Source organism: Thamnophis elegans, chromosome 4, assembly GCF_009769535.1.
Source record: "Thamnophis elegans isolate rThaEle1 chromosome 4, rThaEle1.pri, whole genome shotgun sequence".
Classification (NCBI taxonomy): Eukaryota; Metazoa; Chordata; class Lepidosauria; order Squamata; family Colubridae; genus Thamnophis; species Thamnophis elegans.
Genome location: NC_045544.1, coordinates 124,583,263 through 124,598,064, shown reverse-complemented (window position 1 = coordinate 124,598,064; position 14,802 = coordinate 124,583,263). Strand labels below are relative to the sequence as shown.

The 14,802-nt window shown below is 40.2% G+C and overlaps 1 protein-coding gene across 2 annotated transcripts in view; it reads right to left on the bottom strand.

The window, feature by feature from the left end:
* The window catches only part of SPNS2 (sphingolipid transporter 2), a 102,192-nt gene that overhangs the window by 45,530 nt on the left and 41,860 nt on the right, over window positions 1–14,802 (bottom strand). For both annotated transcript variants that reach the window (XM_032217179.1, XM_032217178.1), the window contains exon 3: window positions 7,280–7,431. In XM_032217179.1, the coding sequence (XP_032073070.1) occupies window positions 7,280–7,431 (152 nt within the window). The remainder of the gene's footprint in view (window positions 1–7,279; window positions 7,432–14,802) is intronic.

Below are 14,802 nucleotides of genomic sequence, written 5' to 3'. Positions count from 1 at the left end.
CACAGAACTCGTCAAAACCAGGTAAGGAGTGCGGGCGGGCAGGTGTGCCCTTCGCCGTTCCCGGAAGTTACTTACTTCCGGGTTCGCCGACCAACCGGTTCGCAGGGACCGCCGCGAACCGGTTGAAACCCACCCCTGCTGTGCTTTCACTTGCCTTTCCCTCTTGCTCTTTTCTCAGGTACTATGGAGAACACATCCATCTCTTTCCTTGTGACAGCCCTTCAAGTATCGATAGACTGTGATTATGTGTCCCCTCAGCCTTTTCTTCCCTAGGTTAGACATACTCAGTTCTTTCCATCGTCCTTCACAGAATTTAGCCTCCGAGCTTCTTACCATCGTTTCAGTTCTGTACTCCTAATTCCTCCACATCCTTCTTATATCTGCCAACGTATTGTTGCAGCGCATGTTTCCAGCCCATATTTTACATTTCATTATACAATTCATTTAATTAATTATACGTTTGCCTTATATTTAAAACCTCGCATGGTTCCCACAGGAATGCCTTGGAGACAGGTGTCTTGTGTTTAGCAAGGGAGTGGATGACAAGGGAAAACAAAAGTTCTTTCATCTACTTCAAGCTGAGAAATTGTCAGAGTTTGCTGCAGCAATCACATCCAGAAAGCACACACAGGTAACTGATTCAGCAGGATTCGTTAACTTCTCTTTATGTATAATATAACACATGAAGTAAATATACAATACCAAAAGCAGGTTTTTCTAACGTGGTAGTAAATACAAGCAAACACAAGCAGAGGAGAGAAGAGTTTCAGTTTCAGTTCAAAGCAGCAGACTAGTTTAGAGCTCAGCACAGACTCAGAGCTACAGAGCTAAGCCACACCCAGGCTCCAAACTGTTTCAGCTCCCATTGGCTGATCTTGTTACTAAGCCCTGTTCCAGTTCATGAATACTACACTGACAGAAATACAGGTGATCCTCGACTTACGGCCACAGTTGGGACCAGAATTTCCATTGCAGTTGTAAGTGAATCGTGCCCAATTTTATAATGTTGTTTTGCCACATTTGTCAAGCAGATCATGCAGTTGTTTAGCAAAGTTGTTTAGCTTCCCATCTCTGACTTTGCTTGCTGGGAAGCTTACCCATGGTGATGATCACATGACCCTGGGATATTGCAATTGTCGTAAATACATGTCGGTTGCCAAACACCTGAATTTTGACGATGGTGTGACAATCATAAATGTGAGGACTGGTTGTAACCCGCTTTTTTCAGTGGTGGTGTAACTTTGAATGGCTGCTAAAAATGGTTGTAAATCAAAGACTACCTGTACAGGAGCTGTAGTAGAATAACAAAGTAGGAAGGGACTTTAAAGGTCTTCTAGTCCAACTTCCTTCTCAAGCAAGAGACCCTATACCATTTCAGACAAATGGCTGCCCAGTCTCTTCTTGAAAACCTCCAGTGTTGGAGCAGCCACAACTTCTGAAGGCAAATATTCCCCTTCTAGGGAAATCCAAGTAAGAAAGGGATGAACTTTCCATGGTTCTGCAGCCAGCCCACCTCATCGTAGCCAAATATGTTTTTCGGGCTTCTAAATCTGCAGGCTTCCTTACAAGGCTGCAGGGACAGGAATGGCTGCTATTCAAAAATGCTACAGGAAAGAAACGTTAATAGCCAGAACTCAGTCAAGCTTCCTTGAAACCTTCAGGAAAAATAGCTGGCCTTACCAAGAGGAGATAAACAGGCAGATAGATGCACCCATTCCTAAAGAGCAAATAGAATGCTTTCAAGCCTTTGTCTCCAACTTGTGCGCTGCACCAAAGCAGAAATACATCCTCCTGTAGACATTTTTTTGTCACCCAGCTCATTACGGGAAAGCTTTTCCCCAATGGAAATAAACACAACAGAGCTGAGTTTCTTCACAGGAAACAGCCTTGACTGTTAGGAATTTGGTGGCGAGCCTCACGTGCCCACCCTGTCTCCAACCTTGCCAAACGTGGGGTCAGGCATTGTGAAGATGGAGACTTCCTCTTGTCCACAAGTGAGAAGAATGTGCCCAACTGATAAGGGAGCCTAACTGGAGAAAAAAAACATGCACCAAAGGCAGCCGTCAGCCAGCAGAAGAGCCCAGCTGATTTTTTTTTTTAAAAAAAAAGGGTTGTCACAACTGAAATGTTTTATCTGAAATGGTATCGGGTCTCCTGCTTGAGCAGGGGGCTGGACTAGAAGACCTCCAAGGTCTCTTCCAGTTCTATTCTATTCCATTCCGTTCTATTTGAGCTCAGACCCTCTCTCTGGTCCCATGGAAAAAGACATAGACCATAGAATCATAGGGTCGGACTCGGAAGGCACCTGGGAAGTATTCTAGTCCAACCCACTACTCAAACAGGAGGACTTATACCAGGGGTCTTCAAACTTGGCAGCTTTAAGACTTGTGGACTTCAACTCCCAGAATTCCCCAGCCAGCCAAGCTTACCCATGGTGGAGACCCCTGCCTTATACCATTATGGACAAATGGCTGTCCAGTGTCTTCTTGAAAACCTCCAGTGATGGAGCACCCACACTTTTTGGAGGCAAGCCGTTCCACTGATTAATTGTTCCCACTATAAGGAAATAGAATAACTGAGTTGGAAGGGATCTTGGAGGTCTTCTAGTCCAACCCCCTGCTTAGGCAGGAAACCCTACATCACTTCAGACAAATGGTTATCTAATCTCTTCGCAAAAACTTCCAGTGTTGGAGCATTTACAACTTCTGGAGGCAAGTTGTTCCACTGGTTAATTGTTCTAACTGTCAGGGAATTTCTGCTGAGTTCTAAGTTGCTTCTCTCCTTGATGAGTTTCCACCCATTGCTTCTTGTTCTACCCTAAGGTGCTTTGGAGAATAGCTTGACTCTCTCTTCTTTGTGGCAACCCCTGAGATATCAGAACACTGTTATCATGTCACCCTTAGTCCTTCTTTTCATAAGACTATTCATTTCCTGCAACCTCTCTTCATATGTTTTAGCCTCCAATCCCCTAATCATCTTTGTTGTTCTTCTCTGCACTCTTTCTAGAGTCTCAACATCTTTTTTTATATTAAGGTGGCGCAGTGGTTAGAGTGCTGTACTGCAGCCACTTCAGCTGACTGTTATCTGCAGTTCGGCGGTTCAAATCTCACCGGCTCAGGGTTGACTCAGCCTTCCATCCTTCCGAGGTGGGTGAAATGAGGACCCAGACTGTGGGGGCAATATGCTGACTCTGTAAACTGCTTAGAGAGGGCTGAAAGCCCTATGAAGTGGTATATAAGTCTAACTGCTATTGCTATTTTTTTATATTTTGGCGATCAAAACTGAATGTAGTATTCCAAGTGTGGTTTTACCAAGGCATTATAAAGTGGTATTAACAAATGTCTTCTTAGTTCAAAGTTAGACCTCTCTTTAATCATCTCATTATTTCTTGTCCTGTCCTCAGGTACTTTGGAGAAAATGTCGACACTCTCTTTTCTGTCTCAGCCCCTCAAATAGTGGAAGACTGCTATCCCATCATACTTCTCTTTCTGTCAACATTACAAGGGATAGGGCAGCATAAAGGTTTTCCCATCCAGGCAGACTTGAGATGTTGCCGAGTGGCTTTTTTAAAAACCAAACTCACACCTGTTTCTTAGTGAGCGATCCTGTGGGTATTATTCAAGCCTCTGTCACTTACTGCAACGAGTATGTATCCAAAACAGCATAAAATGGATTGTACGAAAGCTACAATTACCATATAGGCAGATTTTAAACATGGCACAAATTGTAGCTACATCTAGAAAACAAATAAATCACAGGAGGTAATACCATACAATACTAGGGCTGAGTTAACACAGCATTGCTTAATTGCTTTATCTGGGTTAACAAAACAAAACAGCCCTCTATTCAGACAGCCTTCAAGCAACCAATCCTGTTTAGCCTATAATTTTTGTTACGCAAACTAACATATTTGGATGGAAATAAATTTCTTATGTCCCAATCCAGTAGCATCAATGGTTGAGTTACCAACACAATCTTTTTCTTTCCAGGTATTTGAACTATAGCTTCCTAAATCGCTATTAGACATTATCACATTTTGGACACAAATTGTTGGAAATTGCAGAAGATTTATTTACATTATGTGGACTCTTAAGAGTTGCTACTAATTTGTTGGCACATAATTGAAAAAATCCCCAGCATCTGGTGATCAACTGCCGCCTATCTGCACATTGAATCATCTGAAGCGGTATTAAATATGACAAATTCACCCTTGAGGCAGTAAACACCAAGGGAACATCTGGGCTCAACCAATGACTCTAAACAACAGTGCTGAACACGAAGTGCTATCCTACTGTTTATGCCATGTCCCTGTGTAGAGGGAGGCAGAAAAGGGTGTGATTTGGAGTTTATAGTTCATCAGATAATCAATCAAATCAACAAACAAACAGAAAACAATACCCTAATTAAGGAACTACTAAGAAGAAAATCACACCCTCCTCAAACTGGCAGGGCAAGCTCCTGCATACAAGCTGGGAGAAAATCTCATATACTCTCATACGGATGATTTTATCTAGCTGGGTAATGAAACATCTGCAAGCAAACAACCAGGTTCAGAGAGCATCAAGGACTCCACTGTCTGTAGTTCAGCCCAAATTAAATAAGTGAGGTTCCAACACAGGGTACCAATGACTTACTGGTCCTGCATAGACAACATATTTAACCTGATCAGCCGTTAACTGGATCAAATATGTACCTGGGGATATAGAAATATGTGAACAAACTAATTGCATCAGAAGTTCCCTTTTGGGGAGTGCAAACTTTCTTTCCACTTTCTCCAGGCAGTATTTGAGAGTTGGAGTAGAGTACAGTAGAAGCCCAGAAGACTGGAATTTGGATAGGTTAGAATCAGCTAGGTGGTATTCAGCCAGTTCGCACCGGTTTGCCCGAACTAGTGGCGGGAATTTTGCCAAGTTTGGTGAACCCGGTAGCGATGGCTGGCTGGCCACCACCCCCTAACTGGTCCCATTTTGAAACCCACCATTGGTTAGAATGTGTAAGTGTTGGGCATTTTTGTTAGTTTTTATGCTTTCATTTTTTTCCTGAGAGCCATTCAGGGTTATGGTACATAAGATGGGCAGCTATATAAGTCAAATCAATCAATCAATCTCTTTTGAGGACTGGAAAAATTCCCCACTGGATAAAAACCAGGTATTTGCATGATACACCTGACTTAGTGCGTTTTAACTCATATACATGGCAATTTTGAGTAAATGCTGTTCATCCCCCACTTAAATTCAGAGTGCTTGTATGGTCCACGGACTCTAAATATGGTGTACTTCTAATGCAAGCGGTACAATAGTGCAGTGTTTTTCAACCACTGTGCCGTGGCACACTAGTGTGCCGTGACATAGTGTAAGGTGTGCCGTGGGAAAAACACCCGCTATATAGTCAATATAGGCACAGAGTTAATTTTTTTTAACATTTTCTAATGGTGGTGTGCCTCGTGATTTTTTTCATGAAAAAAGTGTGCCTTTGCACAAAAAAGGTTGAAAAACACTGCAATAGTGTATCGGGCTACATCACGACAATTTATTTAATCAGATTAGAAAAAACATAGCTTGCATTTGCACAACAGACAAAATGTGGTTTAATCCTGAGAAGACTTTCCTGTGTTTTAATATGTTGTGGAAATCCAGTTAAGTTGATTGGTTCTTTTTATTGTTCAACTTCCAGAAAACAGATTACCTCAGAAATCAAGCAAAACATGTACGAATTAAGTCACCAAAGACCTCTCTTGGTTTTTCATTCAGGCTGCCATTTCAGCAAATTTATTCAGAAGTTCACTGCTCTCAGGTATACATAGAAAATGGAGAAGTGGGCTGATGATCTCAGGATCTTTCCTAGTGGTTTTTGAATTGAGGCTAAGGAGATCCGGGTCAAGTCACTGGATGAGTTTAAGCCAATCTTTTCCCTTTTTCAGCCACATTTACTTACAAGGATGAAAAAGAAAGAAAGAAAACCCAGTAAGTGCTGCCTGGCTAGAGGAAAAGCAGGGGGTGGGGAAATACAATTTTTGAGCTGTGGCTGTGCAGTGGTTAGAGTGCAGTTACTGCAGGTTAGTTCTGCTGCCTGCCGGCTGCCTGCAATTTGGCAGTTCAAATCTCACCAAGCTCAAAGTTGACTCAGCCTTCCATCCTTCCGGGGTGGATAAAATGAGGACCCAGATTGTTGGGGGAAATAGGCTGACTCTGTAAACCACTTAGAGAGGGCTGTAAAGCGCAGGGAAGCCGTTTATAAGTCTAAGTGCTATTGCTATTTGTTACTAACACAAATTATCTGGCATTTCCTGTGTCTTGTGATTATAACTCATCTGCATCCTCCAAATAAGTAAAATTCAAGATGACCAAAGAAAATTTGAGTAACCAGTACATTTCATATCCATCCTCTTTTATTTCCCTTTGATCCTTTCAGAAAATAGCAAGCAAGTGAGAGGTAGCTATAGGATTAATGATGAAGAGGGCCCCCCACTTAGAAATAGCAATTCAATTAAGTGTTTTTAGCCAAAGCATAAAGATTTTTATTTATAGAACTTTCTCAGATACTTTTTCTTGAAATGTCTCAGCTAGTATATTTATTGAACCATCTCAGATCCTTATTTATTGAACGAAAGTTAATAAAGATTATCAAGTAATTAAGTGCCATAGTTCCATTATGCATAGAACAATAGGTATAAAATCTGTTAAAAAGTAGTTTATAAGATCATTAATGTTCTACCTACGGAATAGCAAAACAACAGAAACTCCAAGTTAAAAACAGTTAAAAAAAACAAACTGCAGGGAGGAAGAATATCCTATGGAAACTTACAGAAATATTATGTATTTTGGGTTATATGTCTTTTGCAATTGGAGTTCAAATTACCTGCTGTTTTAGTACATCAAATTATTTTGGTATTAACATACCAATTTAGAGCTTCATTGCTCCATAAAATGGCTCCAGATACAAAATTTTCAAGGATGGCTAACATCACAAACAACATCTACAGCAAAATTGTTCTATGTGGAGTCCCCTTTAATATTTTCAACCAGCCAGCTGGCCATGAATAACCTTTTCAAAGATGTAATATTCCCTGTTTCTGATTAACTGAATTTTCTGCATCTTAAAGCAATGCCAGGAACGTACCTCAATTTTCCTGCTGCAGACTAACAGGGCTAATCTAAAGGAATCTAGAGAACTTGGAGACTGTGAGTTAAAGATGAAAGGTTTACATCTTGAAAAAGAAATGAATTAGCCCAGACAAGAAATGAAATCTAGCAAGGATATGTATTAAACAAGTAAATACCTGCCCAGAGGGATTGCAAAATAAAAGACTGACAGCATAAGTGTCCGAGTGTTTTTGGTGAAGAGATCTCCGATAATAGTTGGAGCGATGGTAGAGTAACTAGCTTCGCCGATGCCAACCAAACCTCGGGAGAGGACAAACAGCCAAAAATACTGCAGGGGAAAGTCAGAAAATAAATAAATGAATCAGTATTTTCATTGTTAATACAATTTCTACAGCTATCAAAAACTCTGTGCAATCTTTGTGCCTTGGTTTCACACGCACCCACACACACACACACCATAATGATCCAGGAAGTTCGATGGAGGAATTGATTAGCATGGAAACTATGATGCATCTCCAGGGACTAGCATTCTCAGTGCAGTGATTTCATACATCATTATGCTTAGAGGCATTTAATGGCACCCACCAAATCCCTGGCTTATCTCAACAATTTCAAGCAAGGAAGAGGGACTTTACAAGATGACAGGGTGGGTTGAGAGCTCATATGAGGTATGGAGCTATCAGTGTTTCTCAACCATGGCTGCTTGAAGATGTGTGGATTTCAAGTCCCAGAATTCCCCAGTCAGTGAATGCAAATGCTGGCTGAGGAATTCTGGGAGTTGAAGTCCATGCATCTTCAAGCATCAAAGGTTGAGAAACACTGATGTAGATGATGAGAATAGAAACGTCTTCAAAGAAAAACCAGAAAGTCCAGTTGCCTCTTTAAAAAAGCACCTTTGGGACCACTGATGTAGAATATTATAAAGGACGTCAGCTTTCTCAGCAGTATTGAAAACTGAGGTTACAAGTGAAAATTAAAAAGGAGATGGAAGAAGAAAAAATGTAATTAACACAAGCCAAGCTCACGCAATGTCCAAGAAACAATATATCCTGTCTAGTTGCAGTTTGATATGATGTTTTTGTGTGAACCAGGCTTATATCGTGGCTTGCAAAATCCTGTTTTATGGCTTAGCTTTTGGGTCAACTTGTCCGCTATGGCTTGTCCAAGAAACCACAATTAAAAGAAACCTGGAGTTAGCATAATATGTGAGCCCAGTTACATAGTCACTCAGAAACCCTATTTTCTGCTTTTTGAGTATCAAGATTGCTTCTTTTTTCCTCCCTTAAAAGCTTTCAAGCTTCTACCACTTGTCTCAAAGCCAGTAAAATTTGCTGTCCAGCCGCTTGGTTAAGCACCATGGACAACTAAGTCTTCACCTTTCCTTCTCCAAGAGTCAGCAGCTTCACCTTGATATCCCCTTTTGAGAGTAGCAATGTTACCACATGCCCTATAATTATAGGTCTAATTAAATGTCCCCAGCTGTCCTTGTCATACAGTAGACAGATGTGCGTAGGCTGAACCCTAAAAGCAGAAAGCAAACTTGTGACTCAGGGCCATTTAATAACTGTTCATTACCCAATGCTAAACCATTCTAGAATATCAAGCAGATTTGCTGATGCCTAGGGAAGCCAAGACTCATTTTAAAATAAACGGCGATGTTCAAGAAAAATGTGGAGTGTGAGTTAATCAGCAAACAAGAATAAAGAGGGTGGTGAATTTTTAATTTTATACATCATGTCTCCACAAATGAAGAAGTTTGAATATATGCATAGAGATACACACACACCCAAAGATACTTTGTTCAGAAGAGAGATGTTAGCAACATTAAAATGGAAAGGACAATCAATGTAAGGATTTTTCCTTCCCCTTAAATAGTATAATTCAGAATCTTCCATTGAAGCTGAATGGCAGGAGATTCAGAATGATGTACAATTAATCTATGGCACTCACTACTACAAGATGCAGCAGTAGACATCAATTTAGGCAGCTTTAAAGGTCATTAAACAAGTTGATGGAAGATACACACACACAGAACAAATGAATCAAGGATAGGATTGTAAAGTCATAGAAATGTAGACTTGGAAGAGATTCCAAAGACCATCTGATTCAACCTTCTCTAATATGCAGGAAAACATATTAAACTAGCCATAATAGGAGAACCTTAACCTCAATAGGCAGACTGTTCCATTGTTGTACAGATCTCACCATCAGAAAGGTATTTCTTATAGTGGGGTTAATATATCTAATACATTGTTACATTAACTTCTCCAAGGTTAATGATAATATAGCTCAGAATTCCATTTTCTAGGGGTTAACCATGGAGACCTAATATGGCACTAAGATGAAACGAGGTTTTTTAATTCTAAGAAAAAAATATACTTGCTGTTAATGACAGCGAACCTTTATTTTAACAAACCAACCAGGGGGGTGCGGACGTGATATTTTTCTAAAGTCAAGAAAATGAAAAAACATGACATTGCTGTGATACAAATATTGCAAATTATATCATTTACATCATTGGCATGGGAGTGTTACTGACATAACTGCATCTCTATGCAAATGCCATAAACCATGATAGAATTTGGTCTATTGCATGCAGAGTCCATTGTATCAAGAGGTATAAAACTGAAGTTTTATTGTATTTTTGATTTTCGATGGTGTTTGTTAGCCTCTTTTGGAGGCTAGCAGGATAATCAAAGTTCAACCATTTTAAAAAGTATGCTATTTCTTTCTGTTTTTAAAGACAGAAGCATTCCTAAGACATCAGAGCATTTATGCCATAATGTGCACACTGTTTATGTAAGCAATCCATAGGTATTTTGGATAGGGTTCTTAATAACAGAATAACAGAATTGATTAATGATGAATAGTGTAGTGTAGGTTAGTGTAGTGTAGTATAGTATAGTATAGAATAAAATAAACAGAGTTGGAATGGACCTTGGAGGTCTTCTAGTCCAACCCCCTATACCATTTCAGACAAATGGTTATCTAGTTTCTTCTTAAAAACTTCCAGTGTTGGAGCATTCACAACTTCTGGGGGCAGGTTGTTCCATTGATTAATTGTTCTAACTGTCAGGAAAGTTCTCCTTAGCTCTAGGTTGCTTCTCTCCTTGATTAGTTTCCATCCATTGCTTCTTGTTCTACACTCAGATGCTTTGGTGAATAGCTTGACTCCCTCTTCTTTGTGGCAGCCCCTGAGATATCGGAACCCTGCTATCATGTGACCCCTAGTCCTTCTTTTCATCAGACTAGACATACCCAATTCCAGCAACTGTTCTTTATATATTTTAGCATCCAGTCCCCTAATCATCTTTGTTGCTCTTCTCAACACTCTTTCTAGAATCTCAACCTCTTATCATGGTGGTCTGTCTCAAGATACTACCAGCAACCATTCACTATTTATTAGCTTAATTTGTATTTATTAGCTTAATTTGTATGCCGCCCACTCTCAAAGAGACTCAGGGCGGCTTACTACTCTCCAAAAACTTCAGAAGCGAGCCTGGCATATTGATTCAGCTTTTTCTAAATATTGTTTTCCAGCTGTTTATTTGGATGGAGGAAGTGGGGGGACTCATTGCTGAGATCTCATTGTAAGGAAAGTAACTCCTGCTTCTGCTAACTCAACGAAGTGCTTGAGAATAATGAAAGCCATGGATCAAATCAACTTGCTGACATACAAGAAGATACTCAGCACAGATGATGTTACCTAGTTTGATAATGAAATGTAAGAAAACAATCAAGTTCACAGAGCACCAAGGAGCGCAAGATGCTCCCTTTAATTGAACCAGTCGGTTCTTCACGCCCTGCTCCACAATATTGCAATACATTCGTCTCCCTCCTGAGTGTTTTTCTCACTTCTTCTGTGCATCTCGTTCTACAATTTTGTTGCAATAAAGAAACATTTAGAATATGCCGAGGTTGCCCAATTAAACAAACCCTGCCTTATGTTTTCAACATTAAGAGCATGGGAGGTTACATTCTTTGGAAAATAAGATAATAACTATGGTTGAGTTTATGGATGCTTTTCCAGCCCTTTCATTTTCTATGTTCTTTTCAAACTTTTTTTTTTAATGTAATGTAATCCAAACTCGAGTATGTACTGAATAATTTTATGTATGCCATGTAGTAACCGCTCTTAGCAAAGACCAGGGGATGTTTTTCAGTAGAAACCTACAGAATAAGTGGTAAGGAGATAGGAATGAGTGGCTCTCGACATTTCTTTAATTTAGAGAAAGACTCAAGAGCTTGACCTTAATTCATTCTGGCTGTCTGACAACCACATACTGAAGGCCAATGGGTGACCTAGAGCTTTGACAGCATCATACTCATGGCAACATCTTCAATTATTTCAATCACAAAGTCAGCAAAATCGGTTATCACTCCTTCTCTTAAACCAACTGGACTAAAGCAGCTACCAATCTGTGGCATGTCTTGGAATGAAAAGAGAACACTACAAGGCAAAACAACAGCCACGTTTTTTGGAGGGTGTCATGGAAGTCATTTTAAGCACCTAAGAATTCTCTCTTTCAATGGGATAATCTGGCTAATACTGTTCTCCCACTTTGCATCTCGTTCAGTTAAATGCTTTACCACCTAAATACATATGCATTATTGGATTTATGCTAAAGACACAGTTCTAACTGATGGCATACTGGTGTGAAATAACTCAAGCAAGCAAGTAATCCACACTTTAATAATGCCTTAACAAGTTCTTGTCTTGCTCTTTTTGCTCCGCTCCCAAAGAAGTTCACAAGATGAGAATTGCATTCTTGTTTCCCAAAAGATTTGTGGCTACTGACAAAATGATAATCTGGTGAAGTATGTCTAAAGCCCAAAGGCAATAGTCTTATTGTCTCAAAAAGGCACATGATCCTTAAATCCTGGGTCATGAAGCATTAGAAAGAGCCATATGATGTGATGGAGGCTTCAATAATGTGTATGGATATGTAAGTGCGTAAAATGTCTGGATTTTGTGCATTTGATCCCACTTTTTAAAAAATAACAATAATAACTATCGTGTTTCTTTTGATGCTTTTCACCTTTGGGAGCAAAACATTCCAAGGAGTAATACCATAAGGACACAAATGGAACAGATTATATGGTATATGCATGAAGAAAACCAGATTCCCAGAATCTTTTGTTAAGAAGATGACAAGGAACAAAACTGGAAAAGATTGTCCTTTTCATTAGAATTGCTAACCCGTACAAATGGTCCTGCTGGATCTTACATTTATGCATTCAGAACTGCAAAGCCATCATGTTTTAGACAGATCTTTTTCTGCAAAGTTGTGGCCTATTTTAAAAAATAACTGAAAAGTTCAAATGTGCCCAGTGTACAGTGATAAAAATGGTAAGAAGCCTGGATATCATGTGTCCTAGAAGGAAAAACAGAAGCAACGTAAAAATATGTAACCTGAAGAGGAGACAGTTAAGAAGAAATAGGACAGCCATTGTCAAGCATCAGAAGAATGATCTTACCAACGAAGGAGCAAATTTGGAATCTGTTCCTTCAGGAAGTAGGTCCCAAATTAACAAATTCAAATTGCAAAATAAGGACTAGAGATGACTGATGCTCTTCATTACTGAGATGATTGTCTTAGAACATAAAAGATTCCAATCACAGGAAAGATTGGATAGCACTTTTCAAAAATGCAGAAGTACTTAATTTCCAATGCTAACAGGGTTAGAGGTGGCTATTTTTATCCTGCCTCCACTATGATTTTCATTTTTGCTTTTGTGATATTATGAATAAAGCTTTCTTGATCTTGTACATTTTTTAAAAAATATTGTTCTTATTGATTTTTGTTCGGTCACCCAGAGCTTCCTTTGGGTTTTGATTAATAGAGATAGACAAACAGACAGTAGGAAGGTGGGTAGGTAAGTAGGTAGGTAGGCAGACAGGCCAGTGGTGGGTAACAGGTGGTACACCCCAGTACGGGTACCGTTCCGGCAAGGTGCTCCGGAGGGCCCACCCACCCGCCATCCTTACCTGTATTTCAGCTCTTCGGTGCTTCCGCGCACAGAGTGTACAGTGCCTGCGCAATGCTCCCCCGTGCAGGAGGTAAGGATGCATGCGCGTGTTCATGTGGTGGATGCCGGGCCCCGTTGCACTGTACCAGTTGCAACAGGATCTGGAACCCACCACTGAGACAGGCAGATAAAACAGGTAGTCCCATTAATAACATGATTCTATAGAGCTCGATTTCATTGAGGGCCGCATCAGCGTTCTGTTTGGTCTCAGGGAGCTGGAATGGCGTGGCCAGGGTGGGTGTGGCCAGCTTGACATCACTTGTATTGGGGGCATCTGTGATGGCCCAAGCATTCTGCCAGCAAAAACAGGCTCGCGAGCTCAGTTTTTGGCTGCCATGGCCTCCTGCAACCCTCTGCCAGTAAAAATGGAACTTGGGAGGGCCACGTGAGGGAGCCTGTTTTCACTGGCAGAAGCATTGCAAGCCAATCCTTCGCTGTTTCCAGGGTGGCCCCAAGGGCCAGATCAAAGTACCCTGCGGGCTGGATCCGGCCCCCGGGCCTTGAGTTTGACACCCCTGCTATAGAGGATTCACAAAACATGTTAACCTATTTGTTTTACCATAATTTGTTGAACAATCATAATGACACTAAGTTACAAACCATCGCCTGATCAAGCTAAGAAAAAAGAAAAAGGAATAATATGTGATTTATGTGTACCTCCAACTTATTACAACAAGGGAGGAGTTTAAGGCATAGCATCCTCTTTAATTAAAAAATTAGGGAAAAACTTGTAGCAGTTGACAATCCAGTGTTTGACTCAGCTTCAAATGCTTATGTGAGCCTTTAGCCCAGTGGCAAAGCTCTACATTTAGTACCCAGGAATGCTTCAGTTTCATTCCTTGAGATCTCTGATTAAAGGACTTAGTCTGCTAGGATTGGTGAAAAACCCCAACTGGGACAACAGAAGTTATGTATCAGCAATAAGAAGCAAATTCATAACCAATATGTTGCTGATTGTCCCATATATCCATTGCATATTTCCATTGTTTCCTTCAGCATAAATAATATTTTGCAAAACAAATTTATATGGGAGCAAATCAAAACAATACCAGAAAAATTGTTGTTCAATCTCTTGTTAAAAACATCCAGAGTCCACCCACAATTTCCGAAGGCAAGCAGTTCCACTGATCAATTGTTTAATTAGGAAATGTTCCCTTATTTCTAGGTTGGTTCTCTCCTTGATTCGTTTCCATCCATTGCTTCTTGTCCTGCCTTCAGGTGCTTTGGAGAATAGCTTGATTAAAAAAAGTTTAATAGCATGTTTTTTTTTGTATCGAGTTCACCAAAATGAAATGGAATTCAAAATTCTACAAATGAAATAATGAAGAACATCAAAATGTTTGTATGTCACAAGCAAGATGTGTGTTTTTTTTAAAGAAACAGCTAATGAATTTTGTTGACAATAGCAGCCGCAGCTGTTGCTACAGCTACACCCCTTCCACCGAAATTTCAGGAACCAGCACTAAGAGCTGGATAAGGGTCAATGAACAATGAATGAACTGGTAAGATATCTGACTGAGTTTCAGCTTGTTTCTTCCCCCATCTCAGATCTGTGCCCTCCCCTCATATACAGGCGAAGGAAGGAATAGTATTTGACAACTTGCCTGTTTAGACAGAGCCCTCTGCTTTCACAGACAGCTATGCAGATGCTATATGATGGGCAGTCAAA